The sequence below is a fragment of the Harpia harpyja genome, chromosome 14 (assembly GCF_026419915.1).
Source record: "Harpia harpyja isolate bHarHar1 chromosome 14, bHarHar1 primary haplotype, whole genome shotgun sequence".
Classification (NCBI taxonomy): Eukaryota; Metazoa; Chordata; class Aves; order Accipitriformes; family Accipitridae; genus Harpia; species Harpia harpyja.
In genome coordinates, this window is record NC_068953.1 from 1,349,385 (window position 1) to 1,376,734 (window position 27,350).

General features: G+C 54.9%; 1 protein-coding gene across 8 annotated transcripts in view; it reads left to right on the forward strand.

Moving 5' to 3' along the window:
• Positions 1–246: 246 nt before the first annotated feature.
• Positions 247–27,350, forward strand: part of BAIAP2 (BAR/IMD domain containing adaptor protein 2) — a 49,084-nt gene continuing 21,980 nt past the window's right edge. For 2 of the 8 annotated variants that reach the window (XM_052807296.1, XM_052807295.1), the window contains exons 1-6: positions 275–348; positions 10,211–10,286; positions 12,338–12,424; positions 23,998–24,059; positions 24,393–24,464; positions 24,814–24,951. In XM_052807296.1, coding sequence (XP_052663256.1) covers positions 277–348; positions 10,211–10,286; positions 12,338–12,424; positions 23,998–24,059; positions 24,393–24,464; positions 24,814–24,951 — 507 coding nt within the window. In that variant the 5' untranslated portion in view covers positions 275–276. Of the gene's footprint in view, positions 349–10,210; positions 10,287–12,337; positions 12,425–23,997; positions 24,060–24,392; positions 24,465–24,813; positions 24,952–27,350 lie in introns of all 8 variants that reach the window. The other 6 variants (XM_052807300.1, XM_052807299.1, XM_052807294.1 and 3 more) reach the window with 5 other exon arrangements.

Genomic DNA, 27,350 nt, shown 5'->3' on the forward strand with positions numbered 1-27,350 from the left:
CTGCCCCCACCCCCCGCCCCGCCCTGCCGTCACCGCCCGGGGCGCGGAGCCCGGCCCGGCCCGGCCCGGCTCGGAGCGGCTCCTCCCCGCGGGGCGGGCCGGGGCGGGCGGCCACCGCCGGGAGCTGATAAAAGCCGGCGCGGCCGGTCCTCCGCGCTGCTCTCCGCGCCCGCCGCACGGCTCCGCGCCGCTCCGCACCGCTGCCGCGCAGGCCCCCCCTTTTCCCCTTTCCCCCGTCGTCGTCGCCGTCGTCGTCGTCGTCGCCGCCGCCCGCCCATGGTGCTGCCCGGTCCGCCCGGCATGTCCCGCTCCGAGGAGGTGCACCGGCTCACCGAGAATGTCTACAAGGTGAGCCCCGGCAACAGGTGCCGGCCCGGCGCTGCCGCCGGCTCCAGGGCACCGCTGCCCTTTATTTGGGGGTTTATTTTTTTTTTTTTTTTTTTTTTTTTCCTCCTTTTCTTCCCCCCCCCCCCCACCATCTTCTCCGCCGGGAGCGGGGGCAGAGCGGGTTGCGGTGGGCGGCGGGAGGAGGTGCCGCCGGGGGCCGCGGCCGCCCCCGCTCCCTCCCGGGGGATGCGCTCGGGCTGTCGGTACGGCGGCAGCGACCGGAGCCCGGGGAGGGAGAGCGGCTGCCCGAGCCGCTGCCGGCGGCCCCGCCGCTCCGGAACGGGGAACAGCCCCGAGTCCACCCCGGTGCTGTGGGGGAGCCCGCGGGGACCGGGAGTGTGCGTGGGAATTGGTCTCATCCCACGGGCGGGCAGTGCTGTCCCCAAATCACCTCGATCCGGGGCAGGTTTGCGGCGGTTTCTCGCTTTCCTGCAGCGATTAAAAGCGATCGGAGCCTTTTCTGTGTCTTGGTTATAGCCGGAGTTTGTGAATCTCTCGGGGTTGGGTTTTTTTTTTTTCTACTTTGCTCCCAGTGTCATGAGAAAAATGAAATAATTTATGTGCTTTAATTTTCCTTGTGAAGGAAGTGGTTTCTGCTCTGCTGGGTCCTGTGACCGAGTCTAATAAAACCTTTCTAGCCTAACATGTAATGCAGGATGTCATTTGTTAAACTGGAAAGCTTGCATGATTTCCTGCATTTTAAGTAGTTAGGTTGAGTTACCTGGGAGCATTAAGCAGAAAAAAAAGAAAACCTCTAGGAGAAGAACTTAGTACAAAAAATACTAAGGTACTGAAGTTCTGAAGTCTTGGGTTTGGGGATCCTGGGGCATAACAGCTGTTCAGACAGAGCTAATGGCACCCCAAATCTTGGCTACGCTGGATGTAGAACAGGTCCACAAATGGAGTTTTCTGGTTATGGCATTTAACTACAGCTGGGGCTTGGGTATCTGGGGCTCCCTTCCACCGTCTAAATGCAGCCGGTGTACCCAGACCCACCGCCGTGTGGGTTGCTCTTGGACTTGGGTAGAGCCCAGCACCCACAGGGTGTTAACGTGGTCAGGTCCCCACGCAGGCGGGAGTCTTTCCCTCCCACGGAGCTGAGTGTTGGCGTATCAGCACGGCTCGGGTCCTGGGAGCTGCCTGGGCAAACAGGGCGAGAGCTGCTGGAGATCATCACCCGGCCCTGCCGGTCCCCCGGACTGGGTGGTGGTCTGGTCGGTCTGGGGACAGTTGCTGGGAACAGTTTCAGCTAGTGACTCAGTTGTTGTTTGAGGTGTGTTGTCCTCGAAGAACTGCGCTAATAGCAGGTTTGTGGAGCAGGTCGCAATTTCCCCGGGCGCCCGTGCGCAGCCCTGTAAGGAGCGTGCAGGGCAGCTCGTGGGCCATCGCAACAACTGCGCTTAAGTGATGCTCGTTTCCCCCCAAGAGATGAGGGAAGAATACAGGCTGGGCTTTTCCCTTGCCTCTGACCATCAGCTTCGGAGCTCCTGCGCTGCGTGAGCCGTGGGCCAAAGGGAGCAGAGCGCCCTTGGCCCGGAGCAAGTGGCAGCACCGTCTCCATCGAAGCCTGGCTGATCTGGCTGAAATGCAGCTGGTGCAGAGGGTGCACGGGGGCCTCTTGGCTCCAAGAGCCAAAGATGGACTCGAGAGGAGTCCAAAGGCCTCCATCAGGTAGCGAACACTTCAATTTCTTGGTATTTTAGTGGGAGCAGCTGGGGTGTAGGGAGTGAGGACGTGGAGCTGGAGGCAGATCTTGCTGATGTTGGGTAAAACCACATCTCTGCGCTGGGAGCTGGAGGAGGACTGTCCTGACTCCGTTTGCGTTTTCTGCAGTGAATGAGGAGCCTTTTCTCCTCTGAAGATGATGATGCTTTTCTTGGCCTCTGGAGATGTGTGGCATGGGGTGTGTGCAGGAACCAGGTGTTTGCCTGTTTCTTTAAAGAATTCTGCAACCTCCTGGAGCCCAGCGTGAGGGCTGGAGACTCAGGGACTGTGTGGACTCTCCAGAGCTCTGTAAGCTTTGGAGTCTCCCAGTCCAAAACCTCCTCCGATGCTTCACATCCCCATCGCCCAAGTATGTTTTTTGGCCCATGCTTTTCTGGCGTGTGCAGTAGCCTTGAACGCTGCCATGGTCAGGAGGAGACAACCCCGAGGAAGGGGGAACGATGCTGAGGGAGGTTTGGCCATCGCCTCCTCGCAGCCCCTGAACCCCAAGCCACAGGGCTGCGGGATGGGCGGCTGCCCCACGCTTTGCTTCCAGCCGCTGCCATCGTCTTGCCGGGGTTTCAGCAGCAGCCGGACCAGGGGGTCGAGCCGGTTCCCCGCAAAGTCTGGAGCAGGCAGCTCTCTGGCTGCTCCCCGTGCCAGGCACCCCCTCCCGCGCAGGCTTTCCCAAGGCGTTCTGCTCGGGAAGCCCATTGTAATAATTTTCCAGAACCAGTGCTCACCCTCGGAGTGACTGTGCTAATGAGATGGTGTAGGAGCTGTCAGCTGCCCCCTTGCCGATGCTGCCACTACAGGCAGCTGCCTACACATGTGTAGTAATTACAGAGGGAGACGGAGGCTGCTGGCACCTTCCACCAACGTAATCCCACCTTCCCTGGCGCTGATTCACTCGCGTGGACCCTGTCGTAGCGGTGCAGCTGCTGGGCTCTGCTGCGAGCACGGAGGGGGGGTGAAACCTCGCCGGCTGTGGGCGCAGGGTCGGGCACCTCGGTGGAAGGGCAGCTCTCCGGGCACCGCTGCCGAGCTCCACTCATCCCTTGTACAGGATTGTCTATTTGCAGAAAGGAGGGACTGGCGAATCTGTCTCATTTATGACGGATTAGATTATTGCCATTTACAGGCTATCCTCCATTTCATTTTAAAGCTATTTCTTTGTGTGGAAGATTGTTTTGCAATGGTGTATGAATAGCTCTGCGTTTTGAAGAGGTGTTTGCTTAAAAACACCCCAAACTCAAAGCCTAATTGTCTTGCACAAATGCAGGCATAATTCCTGATAGTCATTTGCTACACATCAGCTGTAATAAATGTTATTGCCGGCATAACAGCCTCTTGCCTCATTATCTCCAAGTCCAGAGGGAAGGGGAGCGATTCTTGCTCAAGTGAATCAGAAGGCAAATCGCGGGTGGTTTGGTGTGTTTGGCAGCGGAGGGACGATGCGGTGTGACAGGAGGAAGGAGCTGGCCCCTGGAGTCATCCCCAGATTCCATGCACTGTGCTCCCCGCTGTCGCCGCTCCCTGCGTTGGGGCTTCCCACACCCCAGATGTAGGAAACCTGTTGGCTGGGTACCGGGGCTCTGAGCTGACCGGTGCATCGCGGCGGTTGGCAGCACCGTTGCACGGCTGTGGTGCGCAGGACCCACAGGGCTGTGGTGTTTTTATAAGGCAACACGCTTTTGCCGGAGTTGCATCTTTGTAGGGGTCTTGGCTCTGCAGCTGAGTCCATTTGAAGCGAGGCTTTGTGCTGGTCCGGCCACCGTGTCGTGGGCTCTGGTCCGGCTCCGGCACTGCCCTGTGGCTCGGCACAGGGGTGGTGATGTGGGGCTGCCCTCGCCTTCTGCTGCTCCATCCCCTCTGCGTGCGTACCGTGCTGCTGCGGGCTGGGAGAGTGGTTTCTGACCTCTGCTGAGATGGTGCATCTCCAGACTGTTGAAACTCATGGATTAAGAAGTGTTATAAAGCAGGTAGCTCCTAACTTGCCGAAGGTACCCCAAATAGCTTCCCGTGCTGCCTGCAGCTCTTGCCGATGAGAGATGCTGCTCCCTGGGATGGAGGCAGCCGCTGGCTTCGCCTTCGGTGCCTCGTTGCGTTGGGTCTGCTCATGGCTGAGGTTTTGCTCCCGTGCTGCTCGTGTTGCAGGGCAGGGTACGGCGTAAGCCGGCGCACGTCGAACCTCTCCTGCCCCGAGCTCTTGGAGCTGAAGCCTTTGGCCGAGTCAAGCCCTTTGGTGCGAGGTCTGCGGGGAAGGGGCTGGGGCTGGGTGACCCTCCCAGCTCGGCAGCCCCGAGAGATCCCAACCTCGGGGGACTGGGGGACGGGTCTGCCTTGCAGGGGTGACTGCTGGTGGGTACTGATGAGGTGTTCCCCAGTGGGTGCTGTGAGCCAGCATGCTGGGGGGGGGCTCTGTGCACCGTGCAGATCCCCATTCTGGTTTCCTTCAAGCCTAGACCCCAGTGACAAAGATGTTCAGAGCTCTTGCCCTGGAACTTGGGTCCCTTCATCCTCCTACATGACAGCTAGTAGAAATTAAATGACTTTAGATGTGGACCCTGGGTTTTGTTTTTTTTTTTTTTTTTTCCAGATTCCCTTGCTCCTGAGCTTTTTCTCCAGTAAAAATTGCACTGAGCCATCTGGCTTTGGGGCAGGACCTCGTGAGAGCCCTAGCTGGGGGACAAAGGCTCTGCTGTTCCCGTGGGCTTGGAGCGAGCTTTGGGAGCGCTCGGCGAGGTGGGCTTGCCAGCGGTGAGGGAGGGACGCAGCACAGCAGCCGTCAGCAGCTCGGGTTGTGAAACGCTGCTGCTGTGTTGTGTGTTCTGGTACACTGAGATGCCAGGGACTTTGGCTGGATGGGGATGTTCCCGGCGGCAGAGCTGCGAGGTGGGTGTGTTGTAAGCAATTGAAATCAGCCCCACTGACGAGTCCAGCGAGGCTTCCCTCCCGGCAGTAACTTGGCTCTTAAAACTACAGGGTGTCTTCTGATGGCGCAGGGCAGGATGAGCCGAGATGGAGGCAGCGCTGGGGTTGGTTTGGGCATTAAATATTAATGCAGAAATAATGAAGGTGTTCCTGGAGCAGGGCTGACCCATTTAGAAACAAAACTTCCTTATAGCTGAGCCACTTCTGCAGCGTGACTGTGGCGTGGCGGAGCGTCCCATGGTGCTGCCCCCTCTGATGGCACTCGTCATGGTCACGTAATGTCCTGCTGTCACCCATGAGTTGCCCAGGAAAGCCGTGGGTGCCAGGCTGAGCTCAGGCCACCCATGCCGCTGTGCAGCATCAGTCTTGCAAGGAGCCATCGCGCCTTACTGCTGCGTGGGGGCATCAAAGAGTGGCGCTAGGAAAACATCGAAGTTGGTTTTTTTAGCTCAAAGTCCATCACTTGTGTTCACTGAGGTGTCTGGGATGTCCCCAGCGAGTGCTGCCCAGGCTGTCCCTGCGGCGGGGTGGCTGGGAGAGGAGCCCGGGACACGGCACACGCTGGGGCATTTGTGGTGATGCTCATCCCTTGGTCAAATCCAGGAGCCTCCTCGCCCCGATCCCCGGTTGTCCAGCCATTTGCCGTATTGCCATGTGGAGGAGAGACTGGACATGAAGTCTGGCTGTAATTACGGCACTGTAATCAGGGCAGCGCATATGTTGCTAACGGCCTGACACAGCCGTGCGGGCTGAGGTCCCATCCCACTGTGCGGTGATGCACCGCAGCCGGTGCTGCCAGTGGTGCAGAGCCCGGGTGCCCAGCAGACCGCGGCTGCTGACCATCTCCTGCCCCAGCAAAGCAAAGCAGTGCCTGCTTTTTATTTTGCTCTGTATTTGGTTTTAGGAGCTACCTGGGAGGCTGCAGGGATGGACCTGGGGAGAACTGTGTAGGCTGTTTTTAAATGTTTTTAAAAGCCCTTAAGGAGGTGTTGTGCAGGTCTTTCCTACACAGGAGAAACCTGATACAACCTGAGCCAGCTCCATTTCCAGCTTGTTCTTGGGGACAACTTAAACTCTTACTTAACAGGCTGACTATTACGGCATCGGAGCAGCCGGTAGATCCTTGGTGTAGCATGGGGTGCACTCAGAGGGACCTTATTTTCTGTTGCCTCTTCTCCCCCTAATTCAGCAGGACTGTGTCCTGGAGACCTCGTGCTTTGCATTAGTTTCATTTTTGGCAGCTGAATAAAGCCGTGCCAATCCCAGAGAGCTGAGTGGTATTACCCAGGGAATTTAGTGCAGTGGAACAAAGCAAAGCCCTTTCAACCTTTAGCTGCCAGGTTTTTTTGTCTGTGTTTTTCTAAACTCTGCCCAGGCGGCGTGTGGAAGGCAAACAACTTGTGGGTGGTGCTGATGGAGCAAAATTTGAGGGAGAACGAGATTTGCTTTCGTTACCAGAATTTTGCTGAATATCGGCTTTGCCGTAGTGTCCTGCAAACCTGGCTTCGCCTTGCCAGCTGAAGGAAAGCCCTGCCAAAGCCCGTGCGGGCACCTCTGCCCTCCCCGCTCCATGGGGCCAAGGGGGGGGTGGCTGGGGGGGTGCATCCACCGGCGATGCAACCTGCAGCATCACGGGAGCAGTTAGAGCACCTTGCTGGCTGACCTGGGTGTGCGAAGCGATTGCTTGTTGAGCGTATTCAGTGCCATAAATATGTTTGTTTTTCAGTGTTTCTCCTTAGCAGCTGGTAGCTTTTCAGCTTCTCACCTGGAGGGGGGTGCGAAGGTGTGTTAGTTCTGGAGTCACCTTCTCTTCCCACCCTGGGAGTGAGAAGGTGGCTTGAAAAACTCTATTTTTATCTCCGTAGTGAAGAGCCTTTTTCAGTGCCCTCATCCTGCTGGGCTGTTTTTGTTGGAGTCTTCAGGCAATGTTTTAAAAACATTCACTTTCAGCAAACTTCCTCCTAAGGTTTCATGAACTTTATTTGGCCAGCAGAGAGTCGCCTCCCCCTTTTCTTCAGCTGATCAGTGGGACCCTTTCTGGGGGCTTTTTCTCTTTATTTATTGCTTTAAAATGGCAGTTGTTGCTCGGTGACGAGTGGGGTCCTGCCCTCAGCGGTGCTGGCAGCTGTGGAGTTGAGCCATGCTTTGGTTCCCTCCAGTTTGGGGAAGATGAGCTGAATTTTGGAAGGGGATTTCCTTGAGTCTGTTCCATTGCATCCATCCCCACGAGACCTGCAGATCAAGAGAGCATCTTGGCTGCTTTAAGCCTTCAGGCACGGTGCTGCCCTCCCAGGGGCTGCTCTCCATCACTGCTGTCTGCGCCCACCCGTGCTCAGCATGCTGTGCCGTGGGGACGGCCGGTGCTCGCCGATGTCGCCGGTGCTACTGCTCTGCGGCTGATGCTGTGTCTGTGGATCCTATTCCATCATTTATTCGCTAAGCTTCATGCTTCAGGAAGATATGTTTACATAGGCACTGCTGCAAAAATAATTTTATTTATATATACACGTATACAGACATATACATAAACACTTACTGCACTTAACCTAGCAAACTGTTTAAAAATCCCTTCCCCACAGAAATGCTGCCAATATTTCTTCTGCGTAAATGTTACTCAGCCTCAGACTGCACAGCCTGAGCTCGAGCGTGGTGGAGGCTGTAGCCACGGCTCTGCCGGTGGCGGGGACGTGTCCGTGTCCCTGTCCCCACTGTGGGCAGCGATGCCATGCCTCCAGCTGCTTTGTGGGATAACACAGGTAGATTTTTTTGATGGAGGTTAAACGTGACGTGGGAAGGATGGAGCAATCCTCATCACTGTTAATTAACTCCTGTGCAATTGTCTCCTACAATTAGGGAAAACAACTCGCTACGTGGCTTGTTGCTACAGGTTAATTTTCTCCTTCCAAGCCGAGCGTGTTCTCTAAACTGCTCTGTGCTGCCCCAAAGCAGCTTCCATGTGCGCTATGTTGCTGTGTAGCTTGACCTGCAGCCTTAATTAGCAGTGAAGACTCTCGTTAGCCTCATGCTTGCCTGTCAGCTCTCTGCAGTCATTTTCAGTCCTTTGCAGGGCTGCGTGTGGTGCTGTAGGATGGACCCGAAAGCACTGAGAGCTGCTGGGGCGGTGGGATGGCGGCTTTTGGGGCATCACAGCTCGGGCTGGGTTGGTGGGTTGGTGCTCCAGCTTTGGAGCAGCCATCATCAACCCGCTGCTCCAGCCCGGAGCGGGGCTGCTGCTGTGTGCTCCTTGGAGTATTACAAGGATTTCTCCTGCCAACAAATACCAGCACCCGGGTGACGCTCCCCCCGGATAGCGTGCTCGACACTGGCCTCCGAGCTGGTGTCCCGCGCAGGTTCCTGCTCACTGACATTAGAAAATGGCTGTTTTGAGCTGGGGGAAGGCGCTGGCTGAGCCTCGTACACGTGCACCCGCGGAAGAAAATTAAACTGTCACATTCTCCAAAGACCAGGCAGCAGGAACTCGGGATAAAAATGCCTCAGGCAGAAAATGAGCTTTATAGTGTTTGGCCAGCTTCAGATGAGGTGACAGATGCTTAATCAGCTTATTTGCCATAAGTGTCTGTCTGTCGTCTTCCCTCCCCTTCCCGGGATGGGACGCTGCCAGCAGCGTGGTGTGGGGGGGTGCAGAGCCCTCGCCTCCCCGGGGGGAATGCCCGTGCATCCCTGCTTGGGGTGTGCAGGGACGTTTAGGCATTAAACTTAATTTTGCGGTGGTATCCTTGGCGGGAGGCTATTGGGACAGGGCGAGGGGCTGTCCCCGAGGTGGGGCCGGGGCTTGGGACTGCTTCAGGGCTGCTCCACTGCATCCAGGCTTGGTCCGGAGGCCGGATTTGCAGGGAGAGAATGGAGATTTTGTTGTCTCTTCCACAGCTCGGCTGGGAATCGGTGTCTGGTTTTAGAGATGCTATCGGCGGCGGGGATTGAATAGCTCTGGCAGGGGAGGGTCAATAGCTGCTGTGCCAAACGTACAAAGAGCCGTTCTTCTTTGTGATCCGATTATTCCTTCCCCCTCCATGTTTAAATAAGGACCTTAAAGCGAGGGAGGAAAAGCTGTCAGACAGCGCTTCTGGTGTTCACTGACACCCTAATTTATGCATTTAGAGGCAGGTGGAAAGTGACACCAAGTGCTTTGAGACTGAGGTGTAATTCCTTGCACATGGCATCAGCTGTGGCTGGCCCCAGCTCGGTGGGGATGGTGGTGGCTTTGTTCTGTCTTCAGCTCCTTGGTGGTTATTTCAAATACCTCTCTTCAGCCATTTCTGCTTGTCCATGATAGACCAAGCTGGTGTTGCTCTCCGAGCCCACCCCAGGAGTGGGACATCACCAGCCATCATCTCCCAGAACTCAGGTCAACTTCATGGTCGGTCTGAGGGCCATTGCCTGCTGTCTTAAACAGCCACTTATGGTTCTTTTGGTTATATTTGCCATATCTGATCACTTGCTGGTTTGGGACATTCACTTATCTCTTATGGCGAAGGACCTACACAAGGCATCTCATGCTGGCTTGGTTTTGACCCTCTGCCTCGTGGCGTTCAAAACCCGAGCTTGGTCTTCCTCAATAAAGCTGTGGGATGAAGGGAGGATATCTGGGGCACCTTCTCCCCATCGCTGTGTGCGGGCTCTGCTCTCGCCTGGTGTCAGGGCAGTGCCAACGGCTCTTGCTGGAGCTGGTTTGGGAAGAGCCCTTTGGAGCGGTTGTCCTTGGTGAGAGGTGAAGGTACCTCCCAACCGTTCTCGCAGAGGGCTGGAGGAGGCACGGCTTGAAGCGGCAGCACGGGTTGTTGCATTCGGCTGACGTCCTGGCTATGTTCAACAGCTCTTATCATAGTGTTTGGTTTAGCATTGAGCTACTTCTGCCCTGCCCTGATCCTGTACTTTTGACTTTACCCCAAATGAAAAGAATATTTGCCCTTCCAGACCAATAGGGCCATTGCTTTGGAGCATTGTTCGCAAGACGTGGGCTTCTCGGTCAAAACCCAGCATCCTCTTGCAGATGTTGGGAAGCTTGGGCTGAGTTGCTGTGAGGGGCATGGGAGGACTTTTTGTTCCATTATTGCATTGATGAGCATCGAGTTCAGTGTGGCTGCCCCAGGGGAGCACGGAGCTGCTCTGTCCAGCTCCCGATCATCTCTGCTAACCCCTGATGATATTCTTCTCTTTCCTTTAGACGATCATGGAACAGTTCAATCCCAGCCTCAGGAATTTCATTTCTATGGGGAAGACCTATGAAAAAGCCTTAGCAAGTAAGTGAAACTGCATTGCTGATGTGTTTATTGCTGAAACGCTGGGGGCTGGAAAGCTGGTGAGGGTCCAGCTGGGTCCATCTGGCCAGCATGGCCTCGGAAAGGAGGAAAGCTGGAAAACCAGCTTGGGATGCTCTTTGTTCCCAAGGGGAGCGAGGGGAGGAAACTGGGGAGGTGGTTCTTGGACCTCAATGCAAAGCTCATGTTGTTAGGATGTGCAAGGCACACGCGTGCTGCAGGGCCACAGCTGTGGAAAGGATTTGAGTGTTAAAATGTTGGGTGGCAACTGGATGACAAATACATCAACCAGTTTGTCTTTAAATGTTACTTTAAAATATTTAGAATTAAGATTTTAAGCTCTGTTTAAAGCTGTGTTATTAAAATGTTCGAATTGCCCAGAAGAATGCATTGGGAGAGAAGGAAAAAACCTAAAAATATTGGTGGCAACTCTTGATTGGGCATACTGGGTCCTATTGGGAGCTGTTAGGGAGGTGTAGATTTAAATGATCAAAAGTCAAATACAAATTGATGAAAACCAAAAAATGGACTAATTTGGCTTAAAATGACTTTGCATACTGCCTGGGACCTTCTCGGCTCAGTTTTAAGCAGGTTTAAGGCAGGCTCTGTTCACCCCAGAGGCAGCTGCTTTCTTTTGGGGAGGGCTCTGCTCACTTCAGAGCTGCACTGCACATGTCTCTTGGATTTTATTTTTTTAATTGGTTCAGTGAAAATGCCTGTAAGGGAAGAGGCTGTCAAAATCTTAAACCAGTGCAAAAAACCCCAAAACTTTGGTGTCTTATGTTCTTAAACACCAGTGTTTGAAATATGACCTTTGGGAAGGATCTCTGCCTTCTTGCTTTGTGCCTGGAGCAAATTTTATTTCCCACAAGTCAAATGAGGTTCCTGGACGTTTCAGTGAAGGATCTTTTAAGATGCAGACCTCCTACCGTTCTCAGGTGCAGGTGCTCCCCTGCATGCTGCTTTCTTGCCAGTTCTCAGCCTTGTTTTTAACTAGGTTTTAATGGATCAACTGGCCATAACGTAGGCAGTGCCTGTCCATCCTGGTCCACTGCACAGGGGCTGTGGACTCTGATCCCCAGGGATGGGGCACTTACTACACCCTTACAAGCAGCAGCATTTCCCAGCTATTCCTAATGATGCTAACGAAGCAGGGATTCATGATTTGGGTGTGCTTCTGCCTGCTCTTTCCCTGCTGGGTCTCCAGCCAGGTGCAGGCAGCAGGGAAGGGAGGAGAGGCAGGGTCTGACAGGAGGAGGTTGCACTTGGGACTGTGGGGTTTTTTTATTTGTTCTTCTGAAACGTTATACTGATAATGCAGCTTGTAATTACCCGGGTGGTGGAGTCCCTTTGTGATGTGCTATTTTATCACACTTAAGTTGAGCACACTAACTGCAGTGTTTTGTGGATAACCAGTATGATCGCTTGTTTTCTGTTCTTCTTGCATCCCTGCTGTGAATAAGCTTTGAAGGCAAAGATCTTCCTGTAATTTTTGAAATTGTCTTTGGTCATCCTTTACTTTGCATCTCTGAGCTTGTGGGGGCATCTGAAGGAAGTGTCTTAATCAGTAAATCATGCTGGAAGAGGTTTCAGCACATAATTTGATGGTGTTGAGCTAAAGCTGTACAACATGTTCTCGTGATTAGAGGAAACCCCCTGCTTATCTGATTAAAGTGGAGTGTGTAGCTGGAATGTCAACAAACAAGACTGAACTATAATGAAAGTCTGTGATATTCAATTATTCCACAGTGATTTTTCTGAGCGGCATTAAGCAGGCTGATGGTTAAACTGGAATGAAAACCACCTAGGTCCTGCATGTACCTTTTTTTTTTCCTCCTAAATAGCTCTGTGATCTTGCTGCTCGATCTTTCTTCTTTCTTCACTCATTTTTCTTCTGTTTGTTGTCTAGTCCCTCCCCGTGGGGTTAAGCCCTTTGAAGTAATGTCTATTTTAGTGTCTAGCATCTATTCAGTGCCACAGAAGTTATAATAGCCATTAAAGAGAATATAACCTGTGTTTTTTGATGCTTTTAGGTATGACATATGCAGCAAAAGGATACTTTGATGCTCTGGTTAAGATGGGAGAGTTGGCCAGTGAAAGCCAAGGATCTAAAGAATTGGGTAAGTTGCCTATTTACTGCTAAATGGAGTCGCAGTCTGGAGCAGGCTCTAAGCACAGGAATGAAACCAGTTTTTTGCTGTTGATGGGGATAACAAGCTCAATGTGGAGCTGATCCTGCCTCATGTGAATGGTGAAAGTGTCTCTGTATTTACTGTTAATGTAGCTTAAAAAAAAAAAAAAAGCCTGCTATTCTTAGCATCAGGATTTTGGGGCACTGTCAGCTTGTGGTGTTTGCAAAGAGGAAGTGTTTGCAGAGAGCAGCTTTGCTGGCATTTTTGTCTTCCTTTGCAAAGGAGACAAAAGCACCGGCTTCTGGTCTGGGAGCTGAGGCAGCGCTGCCTGCCTTCGTCCTCTGAAGGAGAAGGGGACGACGCAGGGGAGAGGCAGCGGTTTGGGGAATGGGGCAGGTCAGCTGTACTGAAGCAGTATTTCTCCTGGTGGAAGTCCCCCAGCACTCGGGCTGTGCGCGGTGAGGGCTGTGTTTATGCCCTAAGCCCCGCTGAGTGCGGCAGAGCTGTTGCAAGATCTGCTGCACGCTGTCTGCAGCTTCCCAGTGCAACGCAGCTGGGGACTTGTATTTGCTCAGTCGATCACAGTTGCGACAGGCGTCACGAGCTGTGATGCTCGGTGCCTCCTTTCCCTTTCTTACGCTTGCTCCTCTGGTAAGTCCTTTGGGAGCTGCTTTTCCAGTCTTCCCGTCGCTTGGACATGGCTCCTGTGCTCTCCCTCTGAGCTGCCCCCTCCTTGCTGCTGTCTCGCTGCGCAGACATGGTTGGAGGTGGCTCCTCTCCCAGTTCCCCCCAGGGCTCCCGCAGCCTCTTGTTAAGGTTCTTGTGGGGCCGAGATGGGTTTTGGTCTCGTTGCCTTCGCAGTCCCGGGTGAACAACTCCTCCTCCTCCCAGTCCCTCCTGCAGGTCTGGCTCACCAGGTCACCGTGCTAGGAGATGGCAAACTGTACTCATTAATGCGATCTCTGAGGCAGTCAATTAATAGAAGAGGTTGCGCTGAAATGGCTCTAAAGACTGATGAAGCAATCGGTGAACAGCCCCTCGGAGGGGCCAGGCTGCTTGTGCTTGCTGTCAGACACTGCTTACCCCCAGCCACGGGCTGCTCCAGCTCGGCCGTGCACAGCTCGCTGCCTGCGTCTGAATTTTGATGGGGAAGCAGTAAGTGTCTATGGAAACCAATTCTATCACTTGGATTAAAGCTGCCTATAGCAATCTGTTTCTGTTTAATAAATAAAACAAGAGCCTTCTGCGTGATGCATGCAGCGACTGAGATTGTAAGGGCTGTGCAGACCTTACTGTCCAAGGGCTTCCTCTTCTGCCTCTTTGGGGGTGAAAGACGAAGCAGCTCTGTCCTCCTGGGAGTGAAAGCTTGGGAAAGCTTTATCAGAGGCAGCTCAGCCAGGCGAGGGCAGGAGCTTGGGGACCACAAACCCTGCCTTCCCTCCAGAGCAGCTCCAGGCTTTGCTCACACTTAAAACCTGGCTTTGGTGTCTTCTGGTGGTCCTGCTTCCTCGCCTAAGGACGGCGGTTTGACAGCAAGCATCCTTAGTGCCCTCCCATGGGCTCCCAATGGGCACTTGGTGTGTGGCTTGAGTATTTTGAGGTTGGTTTAAAATCTTTCCAAATTACTGTGCCTTCTGCTCTTGGTGTGAGCGCATCCGAGGGAGGATCCTGGCAGCTCCTGCTCAGCCCAGAGCTGTGACGAGCAGCTGCTCCTCGGACCTCTTGCTTTGTTGATCTTGCTGATATTTATTGTGGCAGCTGCTCCATGCAGAAGAAAGTTAAGATAAAATTTCTGGCTGCTGTTTACTGGAGCCGATAACAGCTGGGGACACAACCCCCTCCCAGCGGGATGTATAAACAGGGGCTGAAAAATGTTTTAGATCGGGGCTGTGCTCACCAAAGGTACAGCTTTTCCTGGGAACACCTTTACCTTATCGGTTCCTGTGCTGTGATTACTGATAGTGCCGGAAAGGAGCGCTGGGGTCTGGGTTATTTCATTCCTTACTAGAAGCTGCAGCAAATGGGGATGTTCATAATTGCCACTTGCATTAATGTTGTGCCCCTGCTGCTCCCTCCCTGTGTGGGTGGTTTCCTCCATGACCAACAGCACAGGGAAAGCTGCTCCAAGAGGTCAGGCAGGACTCTGGGATGCTCTGGTTGGGGCTGCAGCTTGCATCTGTTTCCAGCCTCCATGGAAAAGAATCTGAGATTATTCTTTTTTTTTTTTTTACCCCTCCTTAACCCTTTCTTTTCTGAATGTGGATACTTTTCTGATGCTATTTCTGGGACAGGAGGTGTCAAAAAAAACATAATACACAGATCCTGTGTCTAAAAGGTGATGAAGGCGGCCACATCTTTTTCCCTAGCTCTCCTGCCTGTGCTGCAGTGATGCTGGGGTGGCTGCAGGGGCTCTGCACCCCCTGGGTGACACAGCACGGATGGGGACCGGGAGCTCCGGGCAGGTTTGCAGCACCCCGGGGAGCTGGGTGAACACTCAGAGGCTGCCCTGTGCTGGGAGAGCTGCTGTGGCTCTGTCGATCAGTGCTCAAAACTGGCCGCGTTTTGCTGTTGTCGTCTCTCTGATAGTACTTGTGACTCCAAGGAGCTGCTCTTTAAGTTGGACACTGGAAAACTGCCCGTCGATGGCCGGTCCCCGGCTGTGTGCAGCCATGCCGGCTGTCTGGTGCAGTGAGCCAGAGTGGTCCATTCTGCTCGGTGCTGGCTTGTTTAAAAACACGTTCCTGTGATGGTAGTGATGCTGCACGTTTGTCTTGCTGAAAAGAGTTAGCGACCTAATAACGCTACCCCCAAGCTTAGGTCTCTGCTCACCAGCTGCTTAGCACTTGACATTTTTTGTAAATTCTCCATCAGATTTTAGCAATTGTGTGTAGACAGGATAATCCTGCGTGGTAATGGAAAACTTAGTGATAATAAAGTACTTGAGTTGTAATCGGCTCTGTGGCTTGAGTTTTCAGGTGCAAGTGTCTGGCAGGGGTGTACCTCTGTCTGAACCCCATTGCCGTGGCATTCCCGGGAGCCGGAGGGGTGGCAGGAAAGCTTCTCCCCTCCCTGCTCTGCTCTCTGGGCTGCTGCCTGGTTTCAGGCACTTGGAGGATTAGACCCATCCCCACAGTTCCTCTCTGAGAGGGGTTCCTTATGCTATTTTTCACATCTTCCATGGTTGCTGCCGTGGCTTTTGGGAAGCTGAGAAGCTGGTGTGAAGAGCATGAACATTGCGTGTCTGCTCAGTGAAGGTTTGTTCCAGGCTTGATCTGGGAACGCTTTGTAGACACTTCTGAGGAGCTCCAGTCTCACACGCGCAAGTGCTCGGGTGACTTTGGCCCTTGTCCGGCTCCTGCTTAGGGCCCTTGGATGCTACTCAAAATGTTGTTTCTTTTGTCCCCCCTTGAAAACTAGGCCATGGCAAAGTCATGGGAAGGGGATTTTTCTTCCCAAGGGAAGTACTTGCCTGGTGAGCGGAGCCAGAACCAGTTCCCTCCAGGCTGGGAATGTGCCGGGATGCTGGGGCTGAATGGCACCTGCAGGAAACTCCTCTGGGGCTGGAGGTGGATTTTGCTTAGTGGTTGGTTTTCTCAAAGGTCCTCTTGATTTAGTGAAGGCTGCTCTGGCTGAAGCATGGTGCTATGAAAGGGCAAGACATGCAGTAATTAGTTGATCACTGTTGAGCTGAAATGAGCCTCTGGTAGATAATGGCTTTCTGATAGACAATTTGCACAATCAAATCAGGACCAGTAGCACCGTCGTGGTCCAGTCGTTTGCTGTGGAGCTGTTTGGTGTCAGTGGAGGATGCTGGGCTTCAAGAATTTTAAACCATCTCCGTACAGCTTTTAAACCACTGATAAGCATCACGGAGGGATGCGGGGTTGAGCCATCTCCACCGGGCATGCTGTGCACCGAGAAGGGGTTCTGCGGTCGGAGCTGGGCGCAGAGCCTGGTCCTGTCCGTGATGCTGCCGTAGAGCCAGGGTGCCACCAGCCTGTGCCCTGGTGGGATGGCCAACGTGGCAGCTCCTGGTGAGGAGCAGACCAGCCTGGTGGGATGCCCACGGCTGCCCCGGCAAGTTCAGCCTCTTGTCTTCCCTGCAGCTCCTCGGGGAAGCTCCTGGCCCGGCTCGCAGTGGCGTAGTTCGGAGGCTTTGTGCTGCACTGAATCCTCCGGGGAGATGTGTTAATCTGTTAATTGTATTTGCAGTTGTTTTGGGTAGATGCTTCCTGCAGCAGCAGAGATGCAGATATAGATACCGTGAATGTCAAGGGTTGGCGCAGTGTTCAGCGTGTGACCGGGGACCGGCGTTGCTGGTGGTGGCCGTGGTGCCCGATGTCTGCTGGGGACCTGCCAGAGCAGTGCCCAGAAAAAACCAAAGCTGAACTGCAGAAAGTATTTGCCTGTGATGGGTGACTTGGTGTCCCTGCAGTGAGGTCCCTCTGCCTGTGGAGATGAGCTCCTGGGTGGGAGAGCAGCGGTAATCTTGTTGCTCGATCCTTTTAAAATTGGACTTGGCGATGTACTTAATGGCTTGAGGGTAGCAACTTTGCACTGGTGGAAGAATGGGTGCTCTGGACCTGCATTTCCAGCTGCGATTCTGTAAAAAAGCCTAATTTGCCAGAGAAACTGTTCCAGAAATTCAGGGTTTGGCTTCCAAGCTGTGTAGTTCACTTGGGGAAGGAACTGGTAGGAATGGGCTTGCTAAGGGTGCAGAAACACAAGAAAGACCTCTTAAAAACTGCTGCCTGCCTCAGAAAGGGACTCTTCTGCTGTCTGCATTGCCTTTTCACTGACTTCAAATCATCTGATGAAAAGCAGACTGCCATAGCAGTAGGCTTGTTCTCACCAACCTGTGTTTGGGTAAGTAATGGTGGAGGGTTGTTAAATGAGCATCTGCGAAGAGCATGTTGCCTGGCTGGAGTTTCTAACGCGTAGCAGCTGTGTGTAACGTTTGGGTTTCACCTTCAGCAGCGACATCTTCCAGGGATGCCTACCTGCTGCAGGCACCGAGCCTGGGATGAGCTCCCGCAGGGATGCTCCATGCTTTCGGGAGGGACGGACGGGCCACGCGAGTGTGTCCGTGGGCTGGTTTCTGCCATCCATCGGCAATGCCCTGAGCTTGGCAGATTTTAGGAAGGGGTGCAGCTTGTTGTGCGGCCAGCCCTGGGTCCTGGAGGTGTTTGCTTCCCCTCCTGGGACTGCTGGAGCGCAGGACGGATCTGTTCGTGCGGGTCCGAGCCGGGTGGTTCCGGGCTGGTGAATGTGAGGTCTGTGCAGTCGTGTTCTCCTGTGCTAATTGATCCTGTGCCACCGATACAGCTGCTGCCAGAGCAGTTGGGTGCTAGGGACTCGCTGGTCTGTACATCATGATACAGGTACATGATCGGTTCATATCTGGGGGTGGCTGTTGGGAAGCGTGGGGCATCACAGGTCACCCAGGTCTCTAATCTGTCCCTGGTAAAAGTGTCAATGGCAACTGCTCAGCCTGAGGGAGCCGATTACTAGAAGTGTGTCATTGAACTTGCCTGAGTCAGGGTGCCTTGGGAAGCTTTTGCTTTTTTCTTCACCTAGTCTCTCGATAAATAAATAAAAAATGTCTTAAGCTTTGCCAAGCTGGGTTGAAGCAGAAGCTGCAAACAGAGCTGATCATTATAATGCTGATGAGTCGCTAATACAACATCAACAAATCGGTACCATCCTTTGGGGCTGTGATAAGTGAAACCTTTTTGAAGAGGAAATAGATGAGTCAGTGTGCAGAAGCTGATTGTTTCCCCACACTCGTATCCTTGCCACTGCACACACACGGATCTTCCCCCAAGTTGTCTTGCAATCGAATGTCAGCGCTGATCAAGTCAGAGCCTTCTTGTCTGGATGAGGTGTGGGGCTGCAAAGCGCTTCTCTCTGGCTTGAGGGCTTGTCTGTGGCTTGTGCTGTGTCTTTGAACTTGGATCAAGAGCCATTAATGTGAGGGAAGAGAAAAAAAGATTGCAGAAGTTTTCAGCGGCACACTTCTGCCTTAAATCTGGCTCGATCAGATCTTCAGCACATGACATGATGTGCAAGCAGAGTTACTGCCAGTCTGTGTTTACGGGATGGGGGGAGGCAGCTGTGCGGCAGCAGGGATGGGCTGTGACCGCAGGAGCTGGGGGGGGGACAGCCACGCTTGCTGCTGGTGGAAAACAGAAGGTGTGAAACTGGGTGGCATGCAGTGCTGAAAGGGGAACTGGTAACTGCTGGGCTGAGAGCCCCGCTCTGCCAAGTGCGAGGCTGGGGCTGGGGGGGGAGCAGGATTTCACCCTGGAGCAATGCTTTGTTAATAATGTGCACAAGGCTGATGCTCTCTACCCCGCTCCCCGCCTCCAAAAAAACCCCCAAACCAATGGAGCTCTCCTGTCCAGCAGGTACTTTTGCTCAGCGAAGTCTGCGAGGAGTGAAATGGGTGCCTGTGTTGGAGCAGTGCCTGGTGCAGGGACCTCCTGGCCCCCTCTCCTCCAGGCACCCCGTGCTTTCGCATCTCCGCCTGCTCTGGGAATGTGCTGGCACAGGCACATCCCCTCCCTGGGTTCAAGTGCTTGCTTGGCATCAAAGGATTTGGCTGACAGCATTTAACCAGCCATTGAAAAGCAGATTATTTTTTTTTTTTTCCCTCTTAGGCTTCAGGAGCTCAAACAATTTGCCCTGTTACTGTCTGTTGCTTTTTTTCATTAAGGAGCTAATATTCCTTTTCTGCCAGCTTGGTCACTTCCCTTGACAGCACCTTTCCTGGTCTCCCTTAACAAAAAGCAACAGGGAGAAGCTCAGCGCAATGTCAAATAGTGGAGGAGCTGAGCCCCTGGACTCCCTGTTCCATCCTTTCATGCTCTTTATTTGGGATCTGAATCTCCAGAGCAAGTGATCTTGATGGTGAGCGATGCCAACAGTGCTGCGTCCTCTGTGTCACAGGAGCAAGGAGCGATGCTGGCAAGGGTGCAGTGCGGTTTGCTTGTCAAAGCATCCCTTGCTGCTGGGCTGATGCCAGTGGCAGCCGGAGCTGGTGGCCACCGGCTCCCGCTGCTCTTGCAGGACAGGCTGGGCTGCTTCAGCCCTGCACAAGCACCAACATGTTCTGGCTCGGAGCAGTTTGGCTCCTTCGCCCATGCATTGTTTTGTATTTTTATTAAAAATGACTCCTATCTAGCCCGAGGCGGGGGGGGGGGGGGCGGAAAAATCCTTCGGCTCTGAAAACTCAAAAGCAAAACCCTGTGAGATGGGTTCCTACTGCTCTGCCTTCTGGAGGGGCAGCTGGCTCCTGTGCGGGGCTTGCTGTGCCGATAGCAATGGGAGGGATGTGGAACAACCTGTTTGCCTGTTCCTGGCTGGGTGTGGTAGGGAAGGGCCCACAATAGCCCCTATAGTTCTCCCAGAACGATACTGTGAGTCAGACAGACGTAAATAGCAACTCCTCCTTGCCCGTTTGTGCTTTGCAGCCTGCGGAAAGGTGTGAGAGCCCGGCATGGGCAGGTGAAGCCCTTGCTCTGCAGTCCTACCCTTCCCCATCTTTATTTTTGCCTCTGGGCTTAGGCGAGGCTCTTCACCTTGGGTTTCTTGACCTATAGGATGTGCATTTTGGCAGCAAGGCTAGTACGGTGCTCGTGCTCTGTATACAATTTACACCGTGACCCAAGCTCTTGCCCTGTTCTCTGCCCTGCTGCGCAGCGGTAATTACTGTGTTTAACTTATAAATACCACTGGTAGGTGATGCAAAACGCCCGTGGCGTGGGCAGCCGTGCTGCTGCCGGGGCGTGTGCCGTGGTCCCGGCCCTGCCGCCGAGTTCTGCTAACGCCTTGCGGTATCTACCGTCAGCACAATGCCGCAGATCCTCTTCTGAGCCAGGGTTTGAAATATTTAGGCTTTCCAACTACCATGGTATCTCTTAGTCACAGTTTAACTTCTTCCCTGCTGCCACGCCGGGTTAGCCTGCGCGTTTTCAGGGTAAAATGTCAGTTAATGTCTAACAAGGTCTGTAGGTTTTTTGCGGTGGTGAAGCAGCTCGTGGTGCGGAGGTATCGGCGTGTCCGAGGTGCTATACGTGAATTCACACAGCGCTGCAGCTACTGTTTAGGGGATTTAGTTCAAATCCTGCTGCCCAGCGATGGCGGCAGCCGTGGGAAGGCTGGAGCCGATTCCTTCGGAGCCGGTTGGGCTGTCTCAGCCCCGGGAGAGGCTCCAGAGGAAGCTCTTGGTCCTCCACGCAGCCCAACGCCGGGCAGGCATCCAGCCGCCTTCCTGCGCCGCGCCGGCTGCAGCACCGCGCTCACCTTGAGCCGCTCTTGGTGCTGGGCTGGCCGTGCCGCACCGCACCGCCGGCAAAGGTGCCGCAAAACCGGCTGTGGCAGGGGAGCCTGCTGCCGGGGGGGAATGGCAGTGTCCCCTCGCCCGGGCTGGGACACGGAGCGTCTTGCAACAGGGATGCTGTGCTGGGTGGGAAGGGCTCCGCACCGCTGGTTGCTTTGATGTGGGGCTGAAACGCCCCGTGCTGTCGCTGCGATAAGAGCTAAGGGGGTGGTGGTGGAGGAGAAAGTCTAAACTAAAAGATGTGTATCTGTTGAGAGAAGCACCTCCCCGCTGCTGGGAACAGGTTCATTCCCTGGGTGAGGAATGCGGTGGGTGTAGAGCCTTGTTGTCCCAGTGCAGGGGACTGGGTGTACCCAGTGCTAGATTTGGGGATATGTGTATTATTTCGGAGCGCCCTGGTCCCTGCTCTTTGGGTGGGTTGGGAGCTCAGCAGCAGTGGCCAGAAAGCCCTTGGCCAGCCCTGCACCAGCTTTCTCAGCTGGGGTTTCCACTCCGGCCAAACGGGAAGCGAAAGGGAGAGGGGGTGGCGCGAGCTTTGGAAATAATAAGTGAGCCACCCTTGCGTTGATATACTCTTGAAAAAAGCAGTCTCAGCCAAGCGACGGCGTTACGTCATTGCCTTCTTGCAGTGGGAATTTGTGCACTTCCCATGATTGAGCTGTCGCAGCCCAACCGGAGAGCAATTTCCTGGCAGTCTCGTGGTGGTGACCCCTCGCCCGGACCTCCCTGTTCATGCATGAACCTCTTCACCGCAGATGTGCGTAATTGCCGCAGCCGGCTGCCTGCTCGGCGTGAGCGCCGGGGGCCGCTCCGCTTTGTTCAGCACCTTGCGAAGCTGCCGTAAAAGTTACAGCTGGCTGCGGTGGCTGCGGAAATCTCGGCGCGCGGTTTCCTCCCGGTGAAGGAGCGGAGCTGCAGCCACGCCATCTGGTCACCTCCTCGCTTTGCGGGATGCTTTGTGCATCGTCGCTCTCTTGAGGAGCTGAGCGGAGGGCACGGGGGGACGGTGGCCCTGGTGCCAGTCGGTGCTGGCTGGTGCCGCAGCTGGTTCTGATACTGGATCGACCTGTGGCGGAGGGGGCTGGTGCCTGCCAAGGACAAAAAGGGATCAGACTTTAATGTTTGCAGAAGGTTTTGAGACATGGTGTATGGTGCAAAGTACAAATTGCTTCAGCCACAAGAGCAAAGAACTGTTTGGCCAGGTTGTTCCCGATCGGCTGGTCGTGTTGACACTCGGCTGGCATACGGCCCGTGTGCCCAGGCATGTGGTGGGCCAGGGCTGGGCTGACCGAGCGGTGGGCTGGGGCTGGCCCAGTGTATGCCATCTGGTTTTGTGCTGAACGAGGGTCCCAATGGTTCCCTTGTACTGGTGAGATGCTGGTTGGGCTCATCCCAGTCCCACTGTTGCTAAGGTTTGACTCCATGTACAGAGAATGCAGTTGTCCTGGAGCCCAGGAGGGACCTGTCTTCCACGGAGGACTCACGTTTTCCTGCACTCTCGAAATACACCAAAACCACAGCGTTTGCTGCCAGGGCCGGGCTCTTGCTGGAGCAGGACAGGAGTGAGCAGCCCCTTGTAGAAGCAAACCTGGGCTGTGCATGTCTCGGCTGCTGGGGGGCCGGGCACGCCAGGGAAGGGGGGACCCACTGCCGGGTGGGATTAGGGCTGTGGCTGCTCACCCCCAGATCCCCAGTGGGTTCCCACGTTCATCCTTGCCGGGAGCCGCCACCTCCACCTTGAGCAGCCCTGGGAGCATTGCACCATCTCCTCCCACACGTTGTCCTGGGGCTCCAGGGCTGGTGTCCCCTTCCCATTGCATTTCCCATCCCTGGAGTTGCTGTTTTGTCACTTAAAACTCCACGTATGTTTTTATGGGCTGTACGTTTGGGGCTTTGAGTTACCCCAGGCGCTGCTCTGCTTTTTCTGGGATGGGATGAGGGATGCTGCTTCCCTTTGGAGAGCCCCTGTGGGTGTTCGGGGGGGCTCCCAGCCACCGCTGGCTGTGCGACCTGCCAGGGCTGAGTCCTGAGACAGGAGCAGCTCAGAGACACACGGCTCATGGCTTTCAGTTTACGAACAGTTCCATGTAGGCTGAAAGCCTCCTGGGAAGCTGTGACCTGCTGTGCTGGAAGTAAGAGCTTCCTAACTCAGCCCTTACAAATAGCTGACAGAGCTCGGCTCTCCCTGAAAGCTTGCTCTGGTCCAGAGATGATGCTTTTAGTCGAGCGGTAGCACTGGCTCCTCTCCTAGAAGACGCTCCTGCAGCTCCCACGTGTGTGTCTGGCTCCAGCCACGTTGGGGCTTTTGCTGAGGCAGGACACTGCCCTTCCTCCCAGGAAAAGCACCGTGGGTGTGTGGCTCGATGAATTCTGCATTTGAAAAGAAGAATTAAAGGAAGAGACAGAGCAGAGCTGGGATCCTTTGGCCGTGGGCAGCCATTCTCCATTCTTGGGACTGACCTGCGGCGTTTGCAGCAGCTGTGTGCCACGGCTCTGCCCTCGCTGCCCAGCTCGCCTGCCCAGGGCAGGGCTGCCCGTGCCTGGCTCCACCGCCGAGGTTGAACTGGTCCAGTGGTTTTGAGACAAATATCGACCTAGGGCTTAGCTCCGTTTGCAGCTGCGTGTCCTGTCACCTGGACTGAGTCCCAGGGCTGTGTCTTTCCACTGCCCCGCTGCTGGGGGCAAGGGATGCAGGTGCTCTGTGCTTGGCTTTGGGCTGTACACACAGCTGGGAGAGCACTGGGTGAAGCTCCTGGCTGTAACTGTGCTGTTTAAATTCCCATCTCTGTTATTAGTGCAGCATCTCTCATCTCCACCTGCTCCCTTCAATATCTGGACCGTGAATCAGGTCAAGATGAGGGACCTTTCCTGGTCCCATCGTCTCTGGCTCCTTTGTCCCATCCCTGTGGCCAGGCTAAGGGCTGGGGTGGTCGACGGCAGAGTGTGTTGCGGGCAGGGCTGCCCCTGGGTGCTGGGGTCCCGCTGCTGCTTGTCCTTGTTTCCCTTCATGCTACATAAGACGTGCGTGTTTGTCCAAGTGTCTCGGAGGAAGACCTGCTCGCCTACAGCTCCCTGAAGATGGGCACCAGGGGTACTCCAGGAGCACCCATGGGTCTGGCTGCAGACCTCTCCCTGCTGGTGGGGTGCCACCTGCCCCAGCCCTGGGGTGTCCCCCCAAGCTCGGTGCCTCAAGCCCCCTCCCCATGTCTTGTCTTTGCAGGAGACGTGCTCTTCCAGATGGCAGAAGTCCACAGGCAGATCCAGAACCAGCTGGAGGAGATGGTGAGTGCCCCAGTCCCGGCATGCTGGGCTCTCTGCCTGGCCATGGGCTCTGCTGGTGTTGCAGCCAAGCAAAATGGTTTTCCATGTCTTGTCCGGGTGACACCAGCCCCTCTGAAGTGGATTTGCTGAGCTGCAAAGGGTTTGGTCTCCTTGGGCATCCGCTTCTGCTGGGTCCTCTCTTGAGTGTCTGTCTGTCCCTTGCTGCTGTCAGCCTCCGCTCTGTACAGACCCTCTCCCCTGCCCGCCCCAGTGCTCCCCAGTGCCATCCAGTGCTCCCCGGGCAGGGTTTGCCAGCCCTCACCAAGGAACCATGTTTTTTTTTTCTGCCTGCAGCTCAAGTCCTTCCACAACGAGCTCCTGACGCAGCTGGAGCAGAAGGTGGAGCTGGACTCCCGGTACCTGAGTGTGAGTTACAGACTCGTGTAGTCCGGCAGCACAAACGTTGGCTCGGGCATCTCCGCGTTTCCCATTCCTGCCGCCCGGCTCCCTGCTTGGGCACGGTTGTGCCCAGACACTGCTCATGCCCCTGGTTACAGATGGGTCCCCGACCATCACACACGTCACCACGCGCAGAACAGCATTTTCCCCAATGTCAGACTATTGCAGCCCCTGTTTGCTCTCCGGGCCGTGGGGAACCTGCTTCTCCCAAAGGCCGGGGGGGTCTGCTTGCTTCTGCCACCCCTCGACAGCAGGAGCTGCGGCCGAGGCAGGGATTTGGCTTTGGCTGCTCAGAGCTTTCTCCTGTCGCATCCAGGCTGCGCTGAAAAAATACCAGACGGAGCAAAGGAGCAAGGGGGACTCGCTCGACAAGTGCCAGGCAGAGCTGAAGAAACTTCGGAAGAAGAGCCAAGGCAGCAAAAACCCCCAGAAATACTCTGACAAGGAGCTGCAGGTAGGACCCCGGGCGCAGCGGGGGGGGACGAGCATCCCGTGCCGGGCAGCGGATGCTTGGTACCACATGCTAGAGGTGGCCTGGCTCTTGCAAGCCTTTCGATAAAGGCTTGCTGTTTTCTTTAGAGGAACGGGAGCGTGGTGGGGTGTGGGAAGTGTGGATAGGGAGGGGGCGGCAGCCTGAGATGGGAGCGGGTTGGTCTCATGGCCACCCCGGGGGAGGACGGTGCAGAGGGGGAGGCTGCCAGCTCTGCTTACGGCAGATGTTGTGCCGGGAGGTGCGGTGGTGACTAACCCTGCTCAGTCCTCTGCTCCTGGTGCTTTTTATTTTTTTTTTTTTGCTTAATGAATGAACCCAAAAAGATCATTAACTTCTGTTGTGCCCAGATCCATCTTCCCCTGGATGGTGTTTTGCTTAAATATTTTCTGTGCCTGCTGCCGGGGTGCCCCTTCCCCCAGCCTGCCGGGGTGGCGGCGCGGGCCGGGGGCGGCTGCGGTGAATCACTGCGGTGTGATCGTGGTGTGGGCTCCCTCGCCGACCACGCGCCGTTTGCTAATCGGGTCCCGGCTGCGCGGGGCTGGGGTCCCTCACGGCACCCGCCTGGATGGTTTGTGCTGCGGGGTGGGCACGTGTCGGAGGTTGAGGTGTTGGGATTGCCTACAGGGAGGGAGTTGGGGTTGGAATTTCACTGAAGAGCACCTAGGGCACATCCCTGGCTGGTGCCGGCTGAGCCGGGGCCGTGAGCGGGACGTGCCGGCGGGCTGTGGCACACGGTTACCGATGCGTTCGCAGCAGGAGTTTCATGTCTTCTGAAGTCTGCAACCTTTGGTTCGAGCTTTGCCTGGACCATGGCTGAACATGGCAAACTTTAACGAATAATTGATGCACCTACCTGCAAATCTGCTCTGCCTGAAAGTTCTCGTGCTGCTACTCGAGTTAATGCTCTGCCTGAGTTAAGGCAATGGTAATCTGCTGCTACTTGAGTTAAGGCTGTTGAGTGATTGCAGCACTAGTAGTACTTTGGGTAGTACCTTGAAAAGGGGAGGATGAACCCTGAAGCCAGAAATTACCTAGTCCTGTCTCTGAGGCATGAGAGTATGGATTATGTTGGGACCAGGATCTGTTACTTCGGATACCATGGGCCAGTAATGTGTCAAAATGATCCGTGTCTGCTGAAGGGGATCTAAATGTCGGTGGCACTTCACTCGCCAGGGCTGTGTACAGGGTGGCATTTAAAGTAATCGGCAGATCGTTACCATGAAGGTTGTGCTGGGGAAGTGACATTCTTAATTGCACTAAAATTTGGGAAATCAGTCATTCTCTCGGTGGCATGAATCAGAATAAGCACTGAAAGAGAAAAACCGCACCTGTAGTCATCCACCCCGGCTCGGCGTGCAGCTCTCGTGCTGAGCCGGAGCGCGATGCCCTGAGCTCCTGCTCATTTGCAGCCCCCGTCTGCCGAGACCGTGCTGAGCTCCTTGCAGGAGGCACGGCTGGCCGGAGCATCGCTGGAAGGTGTCAGTGCAGCCCGAGTCGGGTGTCCTGCCCGTTGAGGCCGGGGCTGGCGCGTTCTTGAGAGCTGAGCAGCCTAAACCACTTCTGAGCGGTGGCATGTCCGCAAGCCCTTGCTCTGAAATTCCTGCTGAGCAAGAAAAACCCTGTTAGGCAACGAGGCTTGGCGTGGGGAAACTCGGGGATTAAACCTGCTTTGTTATCCCCCACCTGCGAAAGCTGCTGATAGGGACAACAGGGCGAAATTGCTGCCAGAGCCAGCCCTCTCCTGCCTAACCCCCCCCCGGCTGCTGCCATGCAGGGATCTCCATCCCACACCCGGAGTCAGAGGAGGAGAAAATCCAGCCCGGTGATCGGTTTATATAGCTGGGAGAGAGCGATGGTTTGATCCTCCTGCTGTGATGTGGCGGGGATGGGGTAGTCCTGTTAGCGCGGCCGCTTTGGGCAGGGAAACAGGATCAGGCTTTCGTTCTCTTAATCTTTCAGCAGTAAGTATTTAGGAAGCGCTTATCTCTGAAAAAGCCTTATGATGGCTTTTGAGCTTAAAGAGCTATGAGACTGCTCAACTGCTTACTTCTTTTTTTTCCCCCTAGATCAAAATACGGAGTTAAATGGCTGAATTCAGCCAAGAGGGCAGTTTTCCCTCTGTTCTCTGCTGGCTTCGGTCCTGGTATTCCCTTTCAACAGAAATAGAGGGTATTTTGGGCCACCTTTGATGCTCTTCTTACCATTGCCTGGGCATCGGAGGGCGGGGGGATTGCTGCAAGGGTGGGTCCAGCCTAGAGCTACGCAAGTGTTGGTACCAGCCTGAGCCTTGTGTGGGGCTTAGTGAAGCCAGGCTTAGTGAACCAGGAGCATCAGCAGAGCTGCTGGTGTCGCACCGTGGG